Source organism: Hyaena hyaena, unplaced genomic scaffold (assembly GCF_003009895.1).
Source record: "Hyaena hyaena isolate Hyena2069 unplaced genomic scaffold, ASM300989v1 scaffold_89, whole genome shotgun sequence".
NCBI lineage: Eukaryota > Metazoa > Chordata > Mammalia > Carnivora > Hyaenidae > Hyaena > Hyaena hyaena.
In genome coordinates, this window is record NW_024080719.1 from 3,504,398 (window position 1) to 3,525,875 (window position 21,478).

At 43.1% G+C, this 21,478-nt stretch overlaps 1 protein-coding gene across 2 annotated transcripts in view; it reads left to right on the forward strand.

Annotated features, from left to right (window-relative positions):
* Positions 1 to 21,478, forward strand: part of TMEM131L (transmembrane 131 like) — a 172,334-nt gene that overhangs the window by 133,647 nt on the left and 17,209 nt on the right. For both annotated transcript variants that reach the window (XM_039234344.1, XM_039234345.1), the window contains exons 26-29: positions 7,174 to 7,322; positions 16,314 to 16,438; positions 19,325 to 19,491; positions 21,168 to 21,356. In XM_039234344.1, the coding sequence (XP_039090275.1) occupies positions 7,174 to 7,322; positions 16,314 to 16,438; positions 19,325 to 19,491; positions 21,168 to 21,356 (630 nt within the window). The remainder of the gene's footprint in view (positions 1 to 7,173; positions 7,323 to 16,313; positions 16,439 to 19,324; positions 19,492 to 21,167; positions 21,357 to 21,478) is intronic.

The window sequence follows — 21,478 nt, forward strand, 5'->3', positions numbered from 1 at the left end:
ATACAAAGAGAGAAATGACAGTGCGGGGAGGCAGTGAAACTGGACAATGACCAGGCAGAGAGATTAAGAGGCTTAATTCAGAGAGAGAAAAAGGGGAATATGGTAAGAGGCGAGGAGAAGGAAACGAAGATAATGTAACTCAGAGAAACTATATAGTCTGATTCCTCCAGAGAGAGACAGAGATAGAAAGGTAGCGGTGGAGGTGTAGAATATACATCTAGAAAATGGATTGAATGTGACTGTTTAAGCTAACCAGTGACCGTAGTGCCCAGTGCAGCAGAGGGGAGGGATACAAATGAGACAAGGGAAAATATATCTGAATAGAAAGAATTGATCTAGAATTAATCATGGCAGTGCATCCATGTTGGTCTTCTCCTGGGCTCTGGTAAAAAAAAAAAAAAAAAAAGCTCTCTAGGGGTGATGGGCATGGTTTTGTGTAGGCAGGTCATAGCCTCCACTGAGTCCTGCAGGCCGCTCCCTGAGGCCCCTCCTTGGTGGTTGTGGGGAGAAAAATGGCAGCGCCCCAGTCCCTTCACGAACAAACATTGCTCTTTTGGGTCTGATTTCCCTGTGCCGCAGGCGTAGCCAAGGTGGGCCGTGCTCTATGTCCCAGGCCACGCCTCGTTTCCAGATCTTAGCCCGTGTGCTTTACTGATACCGCCCGAAGTATAAACCCGCAGCCTTAGGCCCTCCGAGCAGTTTCAAGCCTGCCACTTCCCCTCTGGGGATCGAGCCGGGAGAGCAGTGGAGCGGTTTCAGGCCGCGCCGCCGCCCCTCCAGATCGAGCTGGAGGGCAGAGGAGCAGTTTCTCCTGATGCCACCTGGGACCGGGTCACCCAGCTCAAAGTCAGCACCACAGCTGGAAACCGGATTCCTCTCCGTCCTGAGCTGAGGTTTTTCTCTTCTCCAGGGATAGTTCTTTGAGCGGTTTCAGCCGCTCTTTCTTTTCCCCTCGACTCACCACAGCTCCCCACAAAGGGAGCTCTACTCCCTCCATGTCTCCGGGTCCCGCCTGTTTTTATCTTCCCCAGTTCACACTCACGCACCTATAAGGTGGTTTTCTCAGCAGACTGTGTCTCCTTTCCCTCCCAAACTCCTGGATTCTGTAAGGGTTCCTGTGGCTTCAGGCCTTCTCCGTTTGAGAGATGTGGGCAAGTGAAATGTATGGAGCTCCCTACTTCTCTCCCATCTTGCCCCTCCTCCAGCACCATGTCTTTAGAATGTCATGGCTAAGAAGTATACTTTTAGCACATGTGTTTAGAGGGATGAGAATGTCATATTTTATTGCGGGGACAATATGGACACCATTTTCTGATTATTTTATATCTTGGATTTTCAGACTATTTGTGAAAATTAATCCACCCATAAAATGTTTCTGACCAAACAAAACTTACCAACTTTCTATATTTAACAGCTGCTACCGTCTCATGTGCCCTGGCCCTGATTCTTGTCTAGTTTTGTCCCTTGGTTAAAAGAAGACAGATGTTCTCTTATAGCAAAGACAGTGAAAGCATAGGCAGGACTGAACTCAGAAAACTACCTACGTGTAACATCGTCATGAAGCTTTAATTGACCCCTTTGGCCTTTGGCATAAGAGCCTGTATTTTTCTTAGCCATAATGACTATTTTAGTATGTACATTTCTGTACCTGGTAAAAGGCAGAGTTTGGACACTTTTTAATCTGGAAAAATCTGTTACCTTTGATCTTATTAAAATATCTGATGTGTTTTCACTCCCTGTTACTGTAGTGTGGGTACAGAAATGTTATGGATTGGCCAGTTCTGATGAGTTTTATCCATGTAGTTAAAAACCCGAAATTAATTTTACGTGTTCCGTAACTTCAAAGCTGGAGTCCTCCGAGTAGAACAGTGTTGGGCAACTGCACATGTATTCCTGGTGTATCTTCTTCCAACCTGTTTGTACCCTTTCCCTGGCATCCGTGCACGTGTTTGAGGTGGAGTTACATCTGCTGGGTTGACGCCGTCCCCTGCGTTCTGTCCACCCAGCATGTGAGTGTGCACTCTGGATAATGCATTCAACCAGATCCTCAGATGATAGTGTAGCATACCTTGTCTGAGGATGTTTTGGTTAGGCAGGTGGGCTGCCTACTTTTCCATTTCCGTGGGGCCCAGGCTACAAAACATTTGTGAAAGGGTAAGATTAAGGGTAAATCCTCCTAGGCTTTTCCTTGTTTGGTGGCAGTTAGGCCTGAGCACAGGATCTAACATAAGCTGACTTTAAGCAAACCTAAACCATAGTTGTTTGAAGTGCTTCATAGTTGTTTGAACTATTGTGTCCATCAGGTTCTGCATGAATGTGTCTGCAGGATACAGTGGCCGTGGCCTTGTGGATAGATAGATGGGAAGGACCTTCTGCTGTATCGCAGTACTTTGAAGTGGATTAAATGCAGAGGTGTGGGCCCAAAGTGCAGTGCCAGAGTGGGTCAGAGGCTTCACATTTGTGCTTCAGGCCCTTCCTGTCCAATACTTGATGTTTAATGCCCAGAGTGAAGCCTAAATGGCCATGTCATAACAACCACTTCAGCAAGTGCGAGTAAACTTCATATGGGCGTCCAGAAACAAAGGATTTGCTTATATCATCATAGATGGCATTCCTGCCCGGAATCTTTACCTCCTGTGCAGATTGCTCATCTATTTGTGTTTTAAGTGGAAACCTGTATCTTACGATAAGTCTTTAAAAACTGCTCTTTGGCTAGATCAGTAGCATGTTAAGTGGTATCAGGGTGATTGTTGATCAGATCAAGTAAGGACCAATGAAAGAACTTTGGCTTTCTACCATGTTCAGACCAGCAAATTCAAAGGTGCTAATTCACAGTGCTGGATTTCTCTCCGGAATTAATATGTCAGCAGCAGACTCCTCACAGGGAAGGCCATTCATTGACATGTATTTTGTCTTGACTGTTTTCCGTTCACAGCACTATTCTAGGAAAATACCAAAGAAGTTAAAAACATAAATGGCCTGCCATCCATTTACAATTTAGACATTTTAAAGAATTGATGATTTTAAAAATAAGAGAGGACTGAGAACTCTAGATGAAGATAATTGTAGTTTGAAGGTAGGATTTGGAGTTTTTTTAGTAATATCAAGGGCTTGGGGCTCTTTTATCAAATTTTAAAGAAAGCATTGTAAGAAGCTGGCAGATGGCGAACAGGCATGTAATTGGCAGGGAGTCCGTAACGTGTGAAGAATGCTCAAGGGTGAGAAAACCATTTGTATATGAGAACTCTCCAAATTTTCGCTTCCAGCTTTGAGTGTTAGTTCTTTTTTTGTTTTGAAGAGGGTTTTACTTTGTGAACAACATGTTTCCATCACAAAATCGTTCTAGAATTTGAAGAAAACAGCTTTCATATTAATAGTTGAACTAAGCCCACCAGCTGGCCGGGAAACCCAGGTCCCTTCACCTTGTTTCCTGTTGGCCCACTAGAAAGGGGAACTTCCGTTTGCTCAGGGGAAACCAGTTAGTGTTGCCACATCCTAGCACCTTCTCCTAAAGGACACAAATGTTACACGGAGGCAGATTCAGTGATAAGATTGCTTTTGGAAAAAGGAGAAGGAGGCCGGTGGTCTATCTTCTAAGAGTGCCTGGAGGATTTTATTAACCTGACAGACATGTGAGGTAGTTTGCTTTCTCCTATTCTGAGGCTTTTTAATGTTTCCTGAGGGTGACATATTGTGTGAGAAAAAAATATTCCAAGGTGAATATTAATGGCTCTGGCACTACATGCTCATTTTTGTTGTTGAGAAACAGAATTTATTTTCTGAATAACGGAAACGTGTCTCATCCCTTTCGTGTTCTGTCTGCAGCCTTCTTAGAGGCCTTGTAGTAAGTCATAAATTAAAATTCTTCCTAGAAAGGAAGTCTGTTGACAGATGCTTCAGAGCTCTGTTTTCACACACTGGTTTTCTTGGCATCCACCTGTCAGACCACAGCTCAATTTTGCAAACATTTGTTATGTGTTCCAGAGTCTCTTGAGCATCTGACAAGAAGAGTAGAGCTCTGTATATAACATAAATGATCTTTTAAATATGTCTCTTTTCAATGTTTATTATTTTTAAATTGTGTGATCAAAATTCCAGATCTGCGGTAGTTTGATTATACAATGAAAAAAATCACTGGAATTAAGGCTCATGACACACAATTGGCCTCAACACTACGAAAGAGGAATAGTTAGCCAATTATTTTATTGTTTTCTTTTTTTAAAAATGTTTATTTATTTTTGAGAGAGACAGCGTGAGCAGGGGAGGGTCAGAGAGAGAAGGAGACACAGAATCCAAATCAGGCTCCTGGCTGAGCTGTCAGCACAGAGCCCAATGTGGGGCTCAAACTCATAAACTATGAGATCATGACCTGAGCTGAAGTCGGGTGCTTAACTGACTGAGCCACCCAGGCACCCTTTTATTGCTTTCTGCTTATAACAATGTAAAGGGTAAGAAACTTTTAAATTTAATAATACCCTAAGCCATGGAATTAACAACACATGGAAGATGTCACTGAATAGATACTCCAAATTTCTAAAATATGAATATTTGAGAAATTCACATAGTCTCATTTTACTTATAGATACTAATAACTTGAAGATTAGCAGTTTACTCAAAATAGAACATTTAGGGGCACCTGGGTGGCTTAGTCGGTGAAGCGTCCGACTTTCACTTAGGTCATGATCTCGCGGTTCGTGGGTTCGAGCCCCGCGTCAGGCTCTGTGCTGACTGCCAGCTCCGAGCCTGGAGCCTGTTTCAGTCTGTGACTCCCTCTCTCTCTGCCCCTCCCCTGCTCACGCTGTCTCTCTCTCTCTCTCGTAGAAATAAATAAAACATTAAAAAAATAGAACATTTAATTAGATCTGATACCATAAAAATTTAAGCAGGATTCTAATTGAGTTCACTTGTTCCTATTTTATTTATTTATTCATTTATTTATTTATTTATTTAATCTTTGTGGCTGGAATATTGACTCTCTGAGATGGATGTAAATTTGTGTAACATTGTAAGTAAGTAATCATGCCTAATAAGATGACTTGGATGGCTCCATTTAGTAAATGAATTTCTTAATTCTTGGATATTGTTATGTTAGAGTTTCTCAAAGACTCAATGAAGAACTTATTAGTAGAATTCCTTTTACTGTTGGTCCTGATTCCCAGCCCCACAGAAGGTGTTACTAAGCGCTTTACCACTTTTGGAGATAGATCACTGTTGGGTATTAAGTTCGGATCCTTCCTGAGAAAGTTTGATGACTAATACTTTTAGTGCTATTCTTGGCCAGAAGAACATGTAAGGAAATCCATTTTCTCATGAATTAAGACTCTAGGAAAGTTAGCAGCACATTTTTTGGGTAGAATATATGTGTTCTGTTTTATACGTATGGTTTCCAGAATCCGAAGGGATGTCCTTTTTATGATTTCTTTTTCTGTTTTGGACCGTGCCTCCTCTGCTCTTGGCTCTTTCCTTTACCACTTCGTCATGGTGGATATTTTTCTCTGTAGTTGTCTTAACACCCAATTTGTGTCACAGAGCAATTAATGCTTCCCAGCATTTTTATAGTTATGTGATACTTACACCATTTTCCATTAATAAAATCAAAGGCATGCTGCCCTTGTAAGTGATATTTGCAAAATGTATATATCTAGCTTTGAGTGAGATCAACTTCAGAATTTCAGAATCAGAGGGGATTGAACTGCTCATTTCATTTGGTGGGCACAGACTTTCCCTGCGCCAGGTCCCAGAGCAGGGCCAGACTGCAGCCTCTGCTGTAATGCGGTCAGGCTTGCATCTCACCAGAGCCCGCAGCCTTCTCTCTTGTGAAATAGCTGCCTGGTGGCCATCTACACTTTCTCAGATTGCAAAGGTATGGTGAGGGAAGGCTCAGTTCAAGAAAAAAGAGAAGGTATTGAAATGCTTTGTTTCATAGTAGAACACTGAGAGGTATCTTTTTGTGAGGCTGAAGTTGCTTTGATTTTATTTTGGAGTAAGGGATGGAAGAAGAAATACACTTAGGCATGAAATCACTTGGAAGAGAAGCGGGGAAAATCACGTTTTCAGATGAGGTTTCTACCAGCACCAGCTTTCACCCTTTGATGCATCTGCTGCTCATTTTCAGTGTCTGGGCACTGGTCGCTGGGGGCAGGTGGGCACCGACTGGGCAGAGGACCTGCACTGAAATGGGTCTTGTGTTTTTGGCAGGAACCCTTCCCATTTGTAAGTCTTCTGGTTTCATCTTTGTAACAGTTAGGTCAGGTGGAGAAAGTGGTATTTTCATTTTATAACTAAGGAAACTGAAGAAACTCAAGCAACTTAAGAGATTTACTTTGCAAAATAATTAGGGACTGGGTCATGACTGGAAGCCAAGGCCTTCACCCCTCTCCTCCTGCAACTTAAAAAAAAAATTGTGGTAAAATGGGCATAACATAAGGTTTACCCTTTTAATTATGAAGCTCGGTGGTGTTAAGTACATTCACATTGCTGTGCAATCATCAACACCATCCATTTCCAAAACCTTTTCACTGTCCTGAAAAGAAAGCCTACACCCATTAAACAGTAAGTACTCCTGCCCCTCTCACCAGCCCCTGGTAGCCATTGTTCTACTCTTCATCTCTATGAATTTGATGACTCTGTGTCCCTCAGACAAGGACACTCATACAGTACTTGTCTTTTGGGGACTGGCTTATTTTAATTCACTTCGCATCATGTCTCCAAGGTTCACCCACGTTGTGGCATGCGTCAGTATTTCCTTCCTTTATTTCCCATCACCATCGTTTTCGAGTGTACACTTCAACAGTGTTAAGTATATTCACGGTGTTGGGTAATGATTCATTCCTCTTAAGGCTGAAAGGTATTCCATATTAGGTATACCATGTTTTGTTTTTCTGTCCATCTGTCCATGGACCCTTGGGTTGTTTCTACCTTTGGTTGTTAAGTATAATGCTGCTAGGAATAATGGTGTACGCTTGTTCCTGGATCTTTTTTCAGTACTTTTTGTAGAGTTCTTAATGAAAGTTCAGTTTTACTGGTCAACACATTTCTAGAGTATCGTGAATGTCAGAAACAATCTTTAAGTCTCAATCTGACTAAATTAGATTGGTATGGGAAAGAGATTTAACTATGGGAACATGAATGGAAATAATTAGCTAGAGATTAAATCATTTTTATGTATTCAAGGGAATAACCAGCAAGTGCCTGTCAAGAATGAAGTAGACAGCTGTGAAACTTTGAAAAAGGTTGACACAAAGTCTTCCTCAGAAAAGAAGATCCACAAAGCATCTAAAGAAGATGTATGTTTTGAGAAACAGGACATACCTTCAGTCGAGGTCTGTATTCCTTTATCTCTGGCCTATTGGGACAAAATCCATTTTTAGGGCTTAGAGTGCAAGTATCTGTCGAGTAACTACATATGTATTTCATACTTTTCAATGAGGGTGCTAGTTATCATGCATTGGAATCGTATAAGTGGTGAGTTTGAGGTGGTTGGAAAGTTTTATTTTTTTTTTTTAATTTTAAATGTTTGTTTATTTTTTGAGAGAGAAAGAGACCGGGTGTGAGTGGGGGAATGGGCAGAGAAAGAGACACAGAATCTGAAACAGGCTCCAGGCTCCAAGCTATCAGCACGGAGCCCAATGCAGGGCTTGAACTCACGGACTGTGAGATCGTGACCTGAGCCAAAGTTGGATGCCTAACTGACTGAGCCACCCAGGTGCCAGTTTTATTTTTCTTCTAATTAGATAGGAGATACTAAAATAGTTTACAGTAACATCAGATAGCTTTTATCTGTTATTCTCAAGGGAGGCTGTTCTTAAGCAGATGGGTTAACTCCTGATAAAGATGGTGGAGTAGAACCAGATCACCTGTCCCTTCTCTCCATTGTTACCCAGCGTCCATTTTAGGGCCTGCTCTTGCTGAGTTGGAAGCATAGGCCAAAATCCACAGGAGAGGGATGCCTATGTAACCCAAGCGAGTGGGCCCTCGGCAACAGAATCCCAGGAAGGGGAGCATAGCCACACACTGTCCCGGCAAGCCTCTCTCTTCTCTCCAGTGTAGACTGTCAAGAAGCATCTAGAGAGCAGAACCCAGCCCCATATCTCATAGGTGACAGCAAACAGTTGAAAGAGAAAGGTAGAAAAGCTATTTAGGAGAATTTACCTACTTTATTTCAGAGCAGAGCTATCTGTGTATTAGTAAAAGTGCATTGGGAAAAACAGCATTCTAACTATGCAGATATATACTGTGTAACACAAACACACACACACACACACACACACACACACAAAATAACAGTGAATGAAAGGAGTAGAACACAGAAGATAGGTAAGGATCCTAATGTAGAAGAAAACATATCCAGAGACCTCAGGAAAACTCTTAAGAATACTTCCCGCTATAGAAAACGAACTCCATAAAATAAGAGCTTTTTTAAAGCCGAATCCATACACCAGGATGGGGTTAAAAGAGATATTATAAAGCTAAGTAAATAAATGAAGACTCAAATGATTTTACACAGATAATAGCCAAAAATCGAATTATTTGACCCTTGAGAAAGACTTTGAGATAATCAGTGAGTATGAGGGGAAAAAAATTGAGGAGCTGGAGGCATTTAGAGTAAAGATGGTGATAGATCTGGGGTAAAGAAAGACAAAACAGTCCAACAGAAGAATAATGAAGTGTTTAAGGAAATGGCCCAGGAAATAGATCTGAAAGGTATTCAGAGATGAAATCAAAGAAAATTTTCCTGATATGAGAGAAGGATGGAATTTATAGAATAAAAGGGCACACTGGGTACACCAGGAAAAAACTGATGCATAATAATGGGCATAGGCACAGCCTGGCTATAGTTATTGAGCTTAAATCCTAAAGAACAGTGCAAGGAGTTGAGGAAGATGGAGAAACACTAACTCAGTCTTGCCTCAGACTTTGTAGAAAAATCTAATGCCAGGGCATACAGAGTCATATCATTGAGAGAATGAAAATGTGAATAAGAACATGCTAGCCAAGGTGACACTTAAGTACAAAGGTGGCAGCATCCTTAAACACAAGTGAGTTCATCATGACTCTTAAAAACAAAGTTAATAAAATTTAACTAAGCTAGAAGTGAAAATAAAGACCCAGCGCAACAGAAGCTTTGTTAAAGTTCTGTTGTTGGGATTTCTGTCCATTTTCCACCCACAACTAAAACTAAACAGTTAGCAATTATAATTGCAGAACAGATTGCATATTTTAAAACTTTCGTAAGACAAAAAAGTAACATAATCTGCAAAAACGGGAGATGGTACTGAGTGGTTGGTAGTAGTGAGTTTTAATGTTATTTTTCTTGGTAGAGAGTCCATACTGTGTAAAAATGAACATGGCATTTAACAGAGTGAAAACTTACGAAAATATCTTTCACTATCTTTCTTAACCGTAGAGGGATCCTTAAGGAATTAATAAAGAAGAACTGATTATTTGAACATTGGCAGTTCCCTGGGTTCTACTTCAGTTTCTTATGTTAAATTCAAATAAAACTGAGCTTTAAATTTGTATTTAAAAATAATACATTGTCCCAATGTTATCAATTATTCCCATCACTTGTCTTGCCATCCTAATGCGTATGTAGATTCATAGAGTGATAGTAAAAACTAAGGTATGCCAAATAATCAGTGGCAGAGGTAGACCCAGGTTATTTCTGGGTGGTGAGATTTGGGTGATTTTTTTTCCCTTCTCTATATTCTTCTGTTTTTGCTTAAACTTTATAATAAACATGGGTTTTTCACTTAAATAACATGAAAATGATATGAAATAAAGATATTCTAGACATTCCAAACTGGGAGTTTGCAGTCTTTAATGAAGGACAGGATATCTCTAAGTAGTCAAGTGCCCCAATCAATCCATAGTGGAAGGGGTTTCAAGACAGGCAGGGAAGGGAAGGTGGACAGCGGCAACCCTGGGCCCCACAGCATAATTGGGAGTTGTAGGAAATCATCTTTGGGAAGAACCTCAATTAGGAATGGGAAGTAATGGGAGGGAAGAGTGGGACACCTTCCAGAAGAGGAAGGCCTTTGCATGCCAATTGAAAATTTAGACTTTATCCCCTAGACCTCAGACGAAAGCACAAAGAGTGAGCTGGGAGTGAGCACAGTATCGAAGTGATGATGACTGTAGACAACCAGACAGTGGTTGGTTGCCTGCTAAGGAATTTCAGAGTCAGATTTTTAAAAGCACATCTGTCCAAACAAAGTGCTTTTAGAGGATTTCGCTTAAGGGTGGCCAGTGTGTTGGGGGGAGGGCGGGGGGAGACCCTGCTGCAAATGATGGAGAGCTATGGAAGGTTTCCGAACTGGGGTGTGGATGGGGGGGATAACAAATGGAAAATAGCCTACAGGCTGCAGTTTTTTTGAAGGTCGTAATTGAGTGTTTTTCAGTTCAGTTTCACAAAGATGGGCAGAATGGCTATTATAAAGATTATGAAGTGTAGTTGTTTAGTAAATGCTTGAATGAATGTGTGAATAATGCATTTTTGGAGGATCAGTCTGAACGTTTTGGAGGCTGGGTTATAGAGGGCAGAAATGGACACTAGCTGACTTCTCACAAGGAGGCTGTTACTCTGCTGGGAGGTGTGATGTAAGGCTGTGTTTGGGCAGGAGCAAGGGTGAGGGTAGGAAGAATAGATACGAGTTTAGAAGAAAAACTGACAGGACTTCCCCGCACCTAATTGCACAAAGGAGTGGAGCAGCCTTCTCTTATATAACCACTTGCAAAAGTACCTCCAGGGTTTTAAGCCTGACTAACTAGAAGATGGGGAATTCTGACTTAGAGTTCACTTTTATATTTATCAAAGCAATGTTGCAAATTAAGAGCATGAGCTTTGCAGCCAGACTTCTTGGGTTTGAATCCAGATGGTCACTTACTTGCTCTGTAACACTGGGCAAGTTACTTAACATTGCAGTTTCCGCATCTGGCAAATGAAGGTGATCATAGCCTGCCTGCATCCTAGTGTTGTGAGGAATGGATGAGTTCGTATGGTAAGTGCTTAGAGTAGCGCACTTACTAAGCACTGACAGGGGTTAAGTAGAAAGGAAATGACTATGTTCGTTAAGGACAGCCTGGGATACGGATCCAGGGCTTGCATGGGAGCTATGCCTGTGGAGGTTAGAACTGAAAGGGGACACTGAGTTCCCTGAGGTGTGTATGCACAGAGAAGAGCAGGGGCCTGAGTGTGAACCTCGGGTGGTGGTGAAGCTGCAGGTAGCTCAGCAGTTCAAGTAGAGCAGATGTACAGAAAGCGAGGCCAGAAGACTAAGATGAGCTGTGCTTTCAGGAGCAGAAATAAAGTCATTGAATTTGAGGCAGGAGGGAACGGGTGAAGGTAAGGGTTGAACCTTAGCATCCTCTTGGTAAGAGCTTTGGAGACTTCCATGTTGCCCTACAGAGATCGAAACCAACCCTGAGAGGTATTAGTGGCTGCACAGCCTGTGAGCTGGGCAGAGCAGCTGGGACACAGGCCAAGTCCCTCTGCCTGAGGGCCACGAGGAGGAGGTGGCCCCGAGGATCTGTGCCTCAGTGGTGCTGCTGCTGGCATCCATCTGTCACAGGTGGGCGCCATTCCCCCACTAGGCTCAGCCCCTGGCCCCCACTCAGGTCTCTGCTCGGGCCTCTTCTTTTTCCTCCCTGTCCCTGGTGCTCAGACTTTGCTCATGCACAGTGCCAGGGTTCATGCAAGCTCCTCCTTCCTCTTCTGGCCTGGGAGCCTGTGTAAGAGAGACATCTGCACCTAAAGATGGCAGTCCCCTCAACAGGAAGGATGCAGCCAGCCCAAGGACCTGGGGGACCATAGTCTCTCATGTTTTTTGCTGTCTCCATGACTCCCAGTTTTGCAGAGCATCTCTTTAAAACCTTGCAAGTGTGCTTTCCATTTCATTGTGCATTTGGAGAAATCGTTCTCAATAAACACATTCCCAAGGGCGGTACTCAATGTTTGTTTTTCTTATACATTCTTAGGGCCTAACTTTGCAGCTTAGAAAATTGTATAAAACTGTCTGTAGTACATGGGGAACATTCCTCTAGATTTATTGGCAAAGAAGGTTGAAGCCCAGACTTGAGAGCTACAAACTACATTTTAACCCTAGCCCTGCTATTTATTTTTTCAAGCAGATTTTTTCCCCTTAGAAAAGAATTTATGATTGTTATAAAAGCATAAAGAAGGGGCAGCTGGGAGAAGAGTCTATCCAAAATGAACCACTTTGTACATTTTCCTATATTCTGTTTCTTTTTTGTGCAACTTTTTAAAAAGGTCAGGGTCATCATTATGTATATGTAGCTTTGCTAATCATGTTAATAATTCTGAATTTTCTCACGTTCAAAACAAAGGGAACTTTCAGGGGTTACGTAACATTCAGTCACTTAACTATGCCCTAATCCTAAACCATTCACCTGTGACTGAACCTTAAATTGATTTACAGCTTTTTATTTTCATAAAAAGCACTGTGATGAACTACATTGTTCTTAAGTCTTCCCTGTGTACCTGCTTTATCCTTGTTAGAGATTTCTAGAAGTAGGATCAGAGAGTATCCTCATGAGTGCCCCAGATTGCTTTCTAGAAAGGTGATTCCTGTTCACATGGATGGTGTAGGAACCGCTGCCTTCCTTTGCCCACAGCAGCCCCACGTGTCTTGCAGAATCTTGACCAGCGAAAATCGGTAAACAATTGTGTTTTGTCTTTCACTTCGCATCTCTCACCAGGGAAGAGTCAGCACTCTCCTCTTCTGAAAGACGAGGGAAAAAATCATCCATCCAAAACACTACCACTGAAATCTTTTTCATTTTTTTAAATAAACTACGAAGTGAAGGTCTTTCCCAGTTCCACTTGCGCTGCTCAGAGGCGGACTGTGTTAACGACACTCTGCCTCCCCAGCCCTCTCCTGGCATTTGCAGACAGGAACATACAGTGTAAACACACTCGTGGTTTGTAAAACCAACATGGAAAGATGAGATCCACACTGGTCTGTAATTTGCCTTTCCTAAAAACATACTTCACTATTAAGTATTTGGGGGAAATCTTCATGGTTTTAGCCTTTTATATTTCTTTTGCAAATTTCTGTTTCCTGTCCTTTGCCTGTTTTTCTGTTGCATGTGTTCTTTTCTGTAAGAACATACGACCTATCAAATAGTGTATCTGTCTTTTTTCTTCATCGGCCCATTCCCTCTTTTATTTGCTTTTACTTACGTACAGCAGCTTGAAGAATGTTTTATGGAATCTGTGATTTCTTTTCATTTGCTTTTATTAACGTTTAGGAAATCTCTTTATTTCACCACTCTATAATCAGTGAAATTGTCCCTTCTACCAGGAGTATCTGAGAACTTCTCTAGTTCAAATAATTCAATAATGTGATAATAGCCAGGTCTTCTTTTTTATGATTATTAAAAAAATTTTTAATGCTTATTTTTGAGAGAAGAGCACAAGCAGGGGAGGGCAGAGAGAGAGGGAGGCACAGAATCTGAAGCAGGCTCCAGGCTCAGAGCCTGTCATGGGGCTCAAACCCACAAACCATGAGATCATGACCTGAGCCAAAGTCGGATGCTTAACCGACTTAGCCCCCCAGACATCCCAATAGCCAGATCTTCTATAGAGTGCATATTATGTGTCAGGTAATGTAATCCTCACAATAGCCTTTTGAGAAAGACTCAGGAAATTGAGGCAGGAGAAGCTAAGTAACTTGCTCAAGATCACACAGTAGTAATAAGCATGGAGTGAGGTTCAAATCAGAGAGGTTGGCCTCACAGCTGTGGTCTTACTTGCAACTCTGCATGGACTCTTTCTCTGGTTAGTCTTGCCTCCCTCTACCAGAAAGCAAAGAGCCAGATTGTGCCTTTATTTTGCCTCTCATTTCTCCACAACTGTGTTGCTTCGAGTCTCCGGTTTCCTCTCTCCGCCCCCCACCATCTGCTACCACCAGTGCTGGCCTGTTCTCCAAGTCTGACTGGGGCCCTTCCTCTTCACTTGCCATTGTTCCTCCCTCCCTCCCCCCCACAGAAAAAGTCATTCATTAGGCTTTCACTCCTCATTATGTCCTCAATCTTTTCCCTCTCTTGTCCACACCCTGTTTCTGTTCTCGCCTGTTTGCTCACGCACGCTGCTTCTCTGTGGTACACTCACCGGAGTCCAGCGTGCCCTGCTCATATTCAGAGACAGTGACGATGCCTCTGACCACCCAGTCTCAGTCTCTGTAGTCCTTTTTGTTTGCACAGGATGACAGATCTAACCAGATTGAGTGGAGAAAGGCAGCCAAGTGTCAGAGTGACTGCTGACCAGCTCACTCTTTCTCTGACCCCACTTAGAGACAGAGCCTTTCTTTGTATGTGACTCTGAAGGACAGAGAGTCTCAAGTACTTGCTATGTTGAAAAGCCTTTCTTGGCCCTTAAGTGGACATGGGAGAAGAGACGAAAACTTTTCTCCCTGAAGTTAGAAATATAAAGGGAACAGTAAATGAATAAATACAGTGTGTATTTACTGTTTAACTTTGGATAATGTCTGATCCTGTGCTATTAATGTGTTTGTTTAGCATCAAACTTAAGCAGTTAGCCTAAGATCCTATAAGATAGGGCTTTGTGTTTATCGTGTCATGTTTTTCAAATACCTTTAAAATCAGAAAAAAGTAAATACATGCTTATTGGGGGAGAAACTAAAGGAGAATTAAGAAGAATCCCAGAACCCTACCACATGTACAGGTACAATTTCATTTTATTTCTAGTATTAGTTTATTGTAGTAAGCCTGTTGCTGTAACAGATACATGAGGCTTTCGATACCCCACATATGTAACATGTAGGCATTTGAAACCAGTTTTTCTTCTTCCAAGTCATGTATTAGTCAAGTGTATGTTAGAACATCATGGATTCCTCCTCTGATTTCTAGACCAAACTTCTCAAAAGCGAAGGTAAAATGAGTCCGTCTTTATTCTTTATGAAATGTGAATCCTAAGGGTCAATAGGAAGAGGATTCTCTGAGCTAGGGGATTTGCCTCTGTGATGTCCCGCAACGATGCATTTTTTCAAGCCCTGCGGTCTTAATTTGTGAGCTCTGTACCTCCTCCCACCTGCTGACAGCACCTCTGCTGTAAAGAGGCAGAGTTAAGGGCTCCCGGGTGGCTCAATCAGTTAAACATCCGACTTCGGCTCAGGTCATGCATGATCTCATGGTCCATGAGTTCAAGCCCCACCTTGGGTTCTGTGCTGACAGCTTGGAGTCTGGAGCCTGCTTTGAATTCTGTGTCTACTTCTCTCTCTGCCCCTCCCCTGCTTGTGCTCACTCTCTCTCGCAAATAAACATTTAAAAAAAGGAAAAAAAACACCTTTAAGAGGCAGAGTGGTAGAAGGAAGAGAAATAGAGTATTGGAGGACTTCCAAGGCAGGAGCTACTTCACAACATTAAGGAGCAAGGGAATCCCCCTTCCCTTGGCTTAATGGACTATGCCTAACATTTAAAAGAGGAAAATGCCCAAATTAAAAAAATATATATATAGGGGCGCCTGGGTGGCTCAGTCGGTTAAGCGTCCAACTTCAGCTCAGGTCATGATCTCGCAGTCCGTGGGTTCCAGCCCCACGTCTGGCCCTGTGCTGACAGCTCAGAGCCTGGAGCCTGCTTCAGATTCTGTGTCTACCTCTCTCTCTGCCCCTCCCCTGCTCATGCTCATACTCTGTCTCTCTCTCTCTCAAAATAAACATTAAAAAATTTCTTTAAATAAAATAAAAACATACACACACACATATATGTATGTATATGGGTGTATATACACATATGTACATAATGTATAGATATATAAAAATACATATTTCATGCTAAATTAAGTTTTTCAGAGCCACATTTAAAACATCAAGCATATTCTTGCCTTATTTACAAAAGCTTAAACTAGTTTGGTGCACTCAGTGGAGATTTGGCTGTCCTCCTAAAGTTCTTCTGTAAACAAATAAAACATAAATACACAAATTACTCCTAAGTTGAGTTTTTACATGACTTCTCTTCAGTAGTAATTCATGTGAACTGCACATTCCAAATTAACAGGTGAGCGCTGGAGAATTTATTGCTGCCGATTAATAGCAAGCTGACTCTAAATTGCTAACAGATGTTTTTCCTTTTGAGCCCCTTTGGAATTTTATAGGCAACGATTGTTTTTTTCTTTTTGCAGAGATTAAGGGAAGTAGAGAAGGAAGGGAAATGAAAACAAACTAGAGAGTGAGAAATGTATGTCTCCATTTTCACTGGTGTTGGAACATTCTGAATTCATCTGGAGTTGGTCTTCAGTTTAAACCTTTACTTATGGTTTCTTTTTTTCTCTTTAGCAAGAAGATCCTTCTAGGAAGAAGAAGCTTCAGGAGAAAAAAGAAGGAAATTTGCAAAACTTAAGTTGGAATAAAAATCGGACATGTAGAAAAAACAAGAAGAGAGGTACTGCTCAGGTCTTGAGGTGTGTAATTTTTACCATCTCTTTGAAATTTTCATCTATTTTTTAATCTATATTTTTAGACTTAGCTGTTATCTTTTAATCTATTTTGGTTCTGTTTTCATTTCTTTTCTTAAAAATAATACCTTAAAGTGAACCTAGTTTTCATGTGTTTAGTTTACAAAATGCTCAGAGCTGTAGGAGGTTTTAAACAAAAAGCGTTAAGACATCCTCTGTGCCCGGCCCTTCTTTCTGCCTGTGAAACTCAGGTGCAGGTGTGTTTGTGGGATGGGTAACAGAGAAGACAGCTGAGAGCCCCCAGGCCTCCTGTCCCCAGCTTTACTCGCCCGCCACGGGTCCTGAGGTGAGCGAGAAGAGTCACGGCCAGGGAAGGAGCTTCAGTCCTGCAGAAGCTAGGTTCTTACAGCTTCAGTACGCGAGGTGCCAAGACCTTTTGTGCTTTGCTTACAGCCACAGAGTTGGTAAGGGGCAGGGGCAGAATTGGAACCCAAGCAGGCTGATCTTCTCCTTTGGAAACCTTGCTTCTGTAGGTTACTTAGTGTATCTGAGCTTTCATTTTCTTACCAGTAAAATGAAGGCGCTGGATAGTGTTTGTGTGAGAATCCCATATTTTGGCTTGTCAGAAATATCTTTTTAAATCTAATTTTATGTAAATGTCTCAGCTTGAGGCTGGTTGTTGGTTGGTTGGTTTTTTCGAGGGGTCAGTAGTACGTATGTACATTCTGTCTTCGAGTCTACCTGGTGGTATAGTCTCTAAGTTTTGATTTCTTGGTTTATACTTCTAAGCACCCAACAAGTGCACAAGCCCAGAGCCTCTAGTAGCGATGCTTTCTCCTGCCTTTTCTTCCGTAAGTCCGTGGATGGAGCCTTGTAGCTGTCCCTTGCACTAATAGTGCCCGCTTCCCAGGACCCTTCCCAGGACCCCAGTTTTATTTAGGGAATAGTCACAGCTCCCTAACTCCTGTATGTGACTGTCCTTGAGAGGAATTAAAACCTACCCCCTGGGCTTTAGAGCCTCTTTCCTCCTCAGTACATCCTCACCACTCTGGCTTTTTCTTCTTTTGAGTTCTGGCATCGGGGAATTTCTTTCTTAGGAGCTCAGCTAGGTATTTAAATGTGTTTCTGCCAGATTGTTCTCTAGTGGCTCCAGATCTTCCCGAGAAAGGGGCCGCACCTTGCTGTGGTTTCGTGTGTAGTTGGAAGGGGACTCTGGCGGCACAGCCCACACTGAGGCAGGGAGCCTGGGATGCGGGAGCATGTATGGTGCTGCTCCAGTGTCTGTCTGTAGGTCCCCTAGGTGGTGGCAATCAGGAGCCTGTGATTCAGCGTTGCAGCAGCCCTCCAGCCTTCTCATTTACACCCTGCTGGAGAAAGGTCAGGCAGCTCCAGCGTCCCTGCCTCCCTCAACAAATAGCAGAATGCAAACAGGAAAGAAGAATAGACTCATTGCTAGTTTGTTGTTAATACTAAATACTAATTGTTGATTGGCAGTTACCATTTTATTTAGGCTAAATTATTTCACAGCTGCAATGTAGTATCTTGTTGAAAGGAAAGTTATACCTAGTAGTCTTTTTTTTTTAATGTTCTATTAACTTGTCTTGGGGGAGGAGGAGGGGCGGGAAGAGAGAGAGAATGAGAATGAATCCCAAGCAGGCTCTGTGCTGTCAACCCAGAGCCTGACAAGGGGCTCCATCTTATGAACCATGAGATCGTGACCTGAGCCAAATCAAAAGTTGGATACTTAACCAGCTGAACCCCCCAGATGCTCCCACCTTTTATTCTTTTTACATGTATTTTCATAAAAATTTGATTGACTTCAGTCACTCTAAAGTATTATATTTTCCTGATGTGGACATACAGAAAGCTACAAAACTCGAGTGCAGTTTCACCAATTAAGCGTTATGATGTATTTCTATAAACAGATTTCTGACATGCTGAAGAAACAAATTTTTAAAATAGAACTTTCCAGTAGCTTGAAGCTAATCAGAATGTTTTGAGAACATGATGCTTAAGAAGTAGATGGGGGGGGGTGCCCACCTATCTTGATTACTCTCAGAATAAATGGGTAAACTTAAAAAAGAGAGGTAAGTAGTTGTTAGATTGTCCGTTTCCTTGGCTCTTGCTTCTATCTATTTTAGTCTTTACCTTAAGCGATCAGAAACCAATGAAATCGTGTGCTGTAGCTCATGTATTTTGTCTTCCTAACTGCCATCCTACAAACCTGACCTGAGGTACTGAAATCAGACTGTGTGAATAACCATCTGCATACTCCTGTGGTGCCCTCTACCCATTTCTGTTTTGGCATTTAAAACCATTACAGTTCTTTCCCCCATTCACGGTCTAGTAGGAAGACATTGTCACTGCACTGTGAGGTCCTTGGGGAAAGAACTTTATGCTTTATAATTGCACCTTTCTTAACAACACATGGCACATGGTAGTCGCTCAACAAATGTTTGCTAAATGAATGGATGAGAAAAGATATGAATGAAAATTCAGTACCTTCCCCCAGACACCAGGCAGCAGGTTCATCTATTGAGAATCATACACTAAAGCCAAGGAGGACGAACCAAGAGTCCTGGCTTCTGGTCCTGGACCTGCCACGTATGAGAGGACAGAGGGACTCCATCATTTAATTTTGTGGAGTTTTATTCCTCTCATTGTGAAGTACAGAATAGGCTAAATGAGCTCTGAATTGATTGTGGGTTCTGAAACAGCAAAATCTTTGTCTTTTTGATACCACTCCCTTACTCAGTGTCTTCTCCCCCAGAACACTAAGAGCAGAGGTCTTGGGTTGCCCCAGGGTCATTTTCACCTCCGGTAAGTCTCATGGAAAGCAAGGATGGTTGGATGATAACATGTGGATGTGATTTTTTTGTGTGGTTCTTCTAGGCCTTCTGAACAGAGTGAATTAAAACTTGTGTGCAATGCATTTGAAAGGCCTGAGGTGAGCAGTGACATCGACGTAAGGAACTGGTGTGTACAGGAAAACCCGGGGCAAGTTGGTAAAACAGATGCCGGCATCGGAAGCAGCTCACCTGCTGCACGGGAAGAGGCAGGTGTGTAGCCATACTGAGCTGTGGATGCTGCTTCTGCTGGAGCTTTTGGTTCCTCCAGGAAGTATCCACTGTAAAGAAATTGCATCTTGATGAGATTATCACTTCAGAGGCAACTTAGATTACTGAAGTCATAGAAAGCTGTCAGGATGACGCTGGAAACCTGAGATTCTCTTGAACCTAGGCAGGCCCCCTCCTCCCTCCCTCACTCCCAAAATCTGGCCATTCCCAGCTGTCCTCCTGCGCAGTGGGGAAGGAACAGAGGTTGCTCCCTCTGGGGGACGGCCCAGCGAGAACCGGCTTCTTCTCACACACACGAGCCAGGTCGCTCCCTCAGAGCCAGGCTGCTGTCCTGCCTGAGAACTGCCCGGCAGCATCTCTGGGAGTGCAAGATAGAGGGGCACCCGAAGCGCGGTCCAGGCTAGAGTGAGGGGTAGTGTGGCGGCTCAAGGCCCACTGAAGGTGGCTGCACGTGTGGGGCATGGGGTGGGGGAGTCGTCGTCCTTCCAGCCAGCACCGTGTTCCCAGACACAAGTCCACGTCCGCAGTGCGTGTGGCTGGTGGACACACAAGCTGGAGAGTTCAGGAGTTTCTTTCTGCATCTTCTCATTCATTCCTGTGACACATGTGTTGCTTTTTGGTCTTCCTGGAGGTTCTTTCCACTCACACATAAATAATACTTTGAAACTCTTTTTTTTTTTTAAGATTTTATTTTATTTTTTTAATTTTTTTTTTTAATTCACTTCTGAGAGAAAGAGAGAGACAGTGTGAGCAGAGGAGGGTCAAAGAGAGAGAGGGAGACACAGAATCTGAAAGAGGCTCCAGGCTCTGAGCTGTCAGCACAGAGCCCGACATGGGGCTTGAACCCATGAACCACGAGATCGTGACCTGAGTTGAAGTCGGACATTTAACCGACTGAGCCACACTGGCGCCCCAAAGATTTTCTTTTTAAGTAATTTCTATGCCCAACATGGGCCTCGAACTTACAACCCTGAGACCAAGAATTGCATGCTGTACTGACTGAGCTTGCCAGGTGTTCTAATATGTTGAAGCTCTTAGAGGAATAGCTTAATAAAAGAGAGGGAGAAATTACCTATAAATTTCCAGTCTGATCAAGTAGCTGAGTTTTCTTCACAGAATTGTTTATTTCCAGAACCATTTTTATTTTTTATTTTTTTAAAACTTAAAAAAAATGTTCTTTTTCTGAGAGAGAGAGAGAGAGAGAGTGAGCAGGGGAGGGTCAGAAAGAGGGAGACACAGATACTGAAGCAGGCTGCAGACTCTGAGCTAGCTGTCAGCACAGAGCCTGACACGGGGCTCAAACCCACGAACCGTGAGATCATGACCTGAGCTGAAGTCGGACGCTTAACCAACTGAGTCACTCAGGCACCCCCCAGAACCATGTTTAGATCGAGGGTATCCTTGGTATTGATAGTCTGAGCCCCAGACAGGTGTAATCACCCATCCCGCAGGCAGAGTAGATGTAGCTCATCCCTTACTGTTTCTTAAAGTCTCGTTATTGGTTGCAGTTAACTTTTGTCTTCCTTTTAGATGAGCAGAGGTAGAAGACCCTGACGGAGAACCTGGCCTTCATAATGTCACCTCTCTCCTTTGAGTAGACATGGCATCGGGTTCCAAATTGTTCAAATGAAATGTGACTTCTCACTCCCTTCCTGCAGAGGGTTACTACCAGAAGCCCGGGAAGAAGTGTGCGGAGAAGTCTTGCTCGGACTCCAGCTCGGACTGCGGCAGCTCCTCGGGTGGTGTTCGGGCCAGCCGCGGCAGCTGGGGCAGCTGGAGCAGCAGCAGCAGCAGCTCTGACGGGGACAAGAAGCCCGCGGGGGGCCCTCAGCACTTCCTGCCAGCCGGTGAGTCCTGGGAGCACACCCGGCCCTGAGAACGGCCCTCTCTCCCGTCTTCCCTCCCACCTGCCCTCCCTCCTCCCTGGCCTCTCTCCCACCTGCCCTCCCTCCCACCTGCCCTCCCTCCC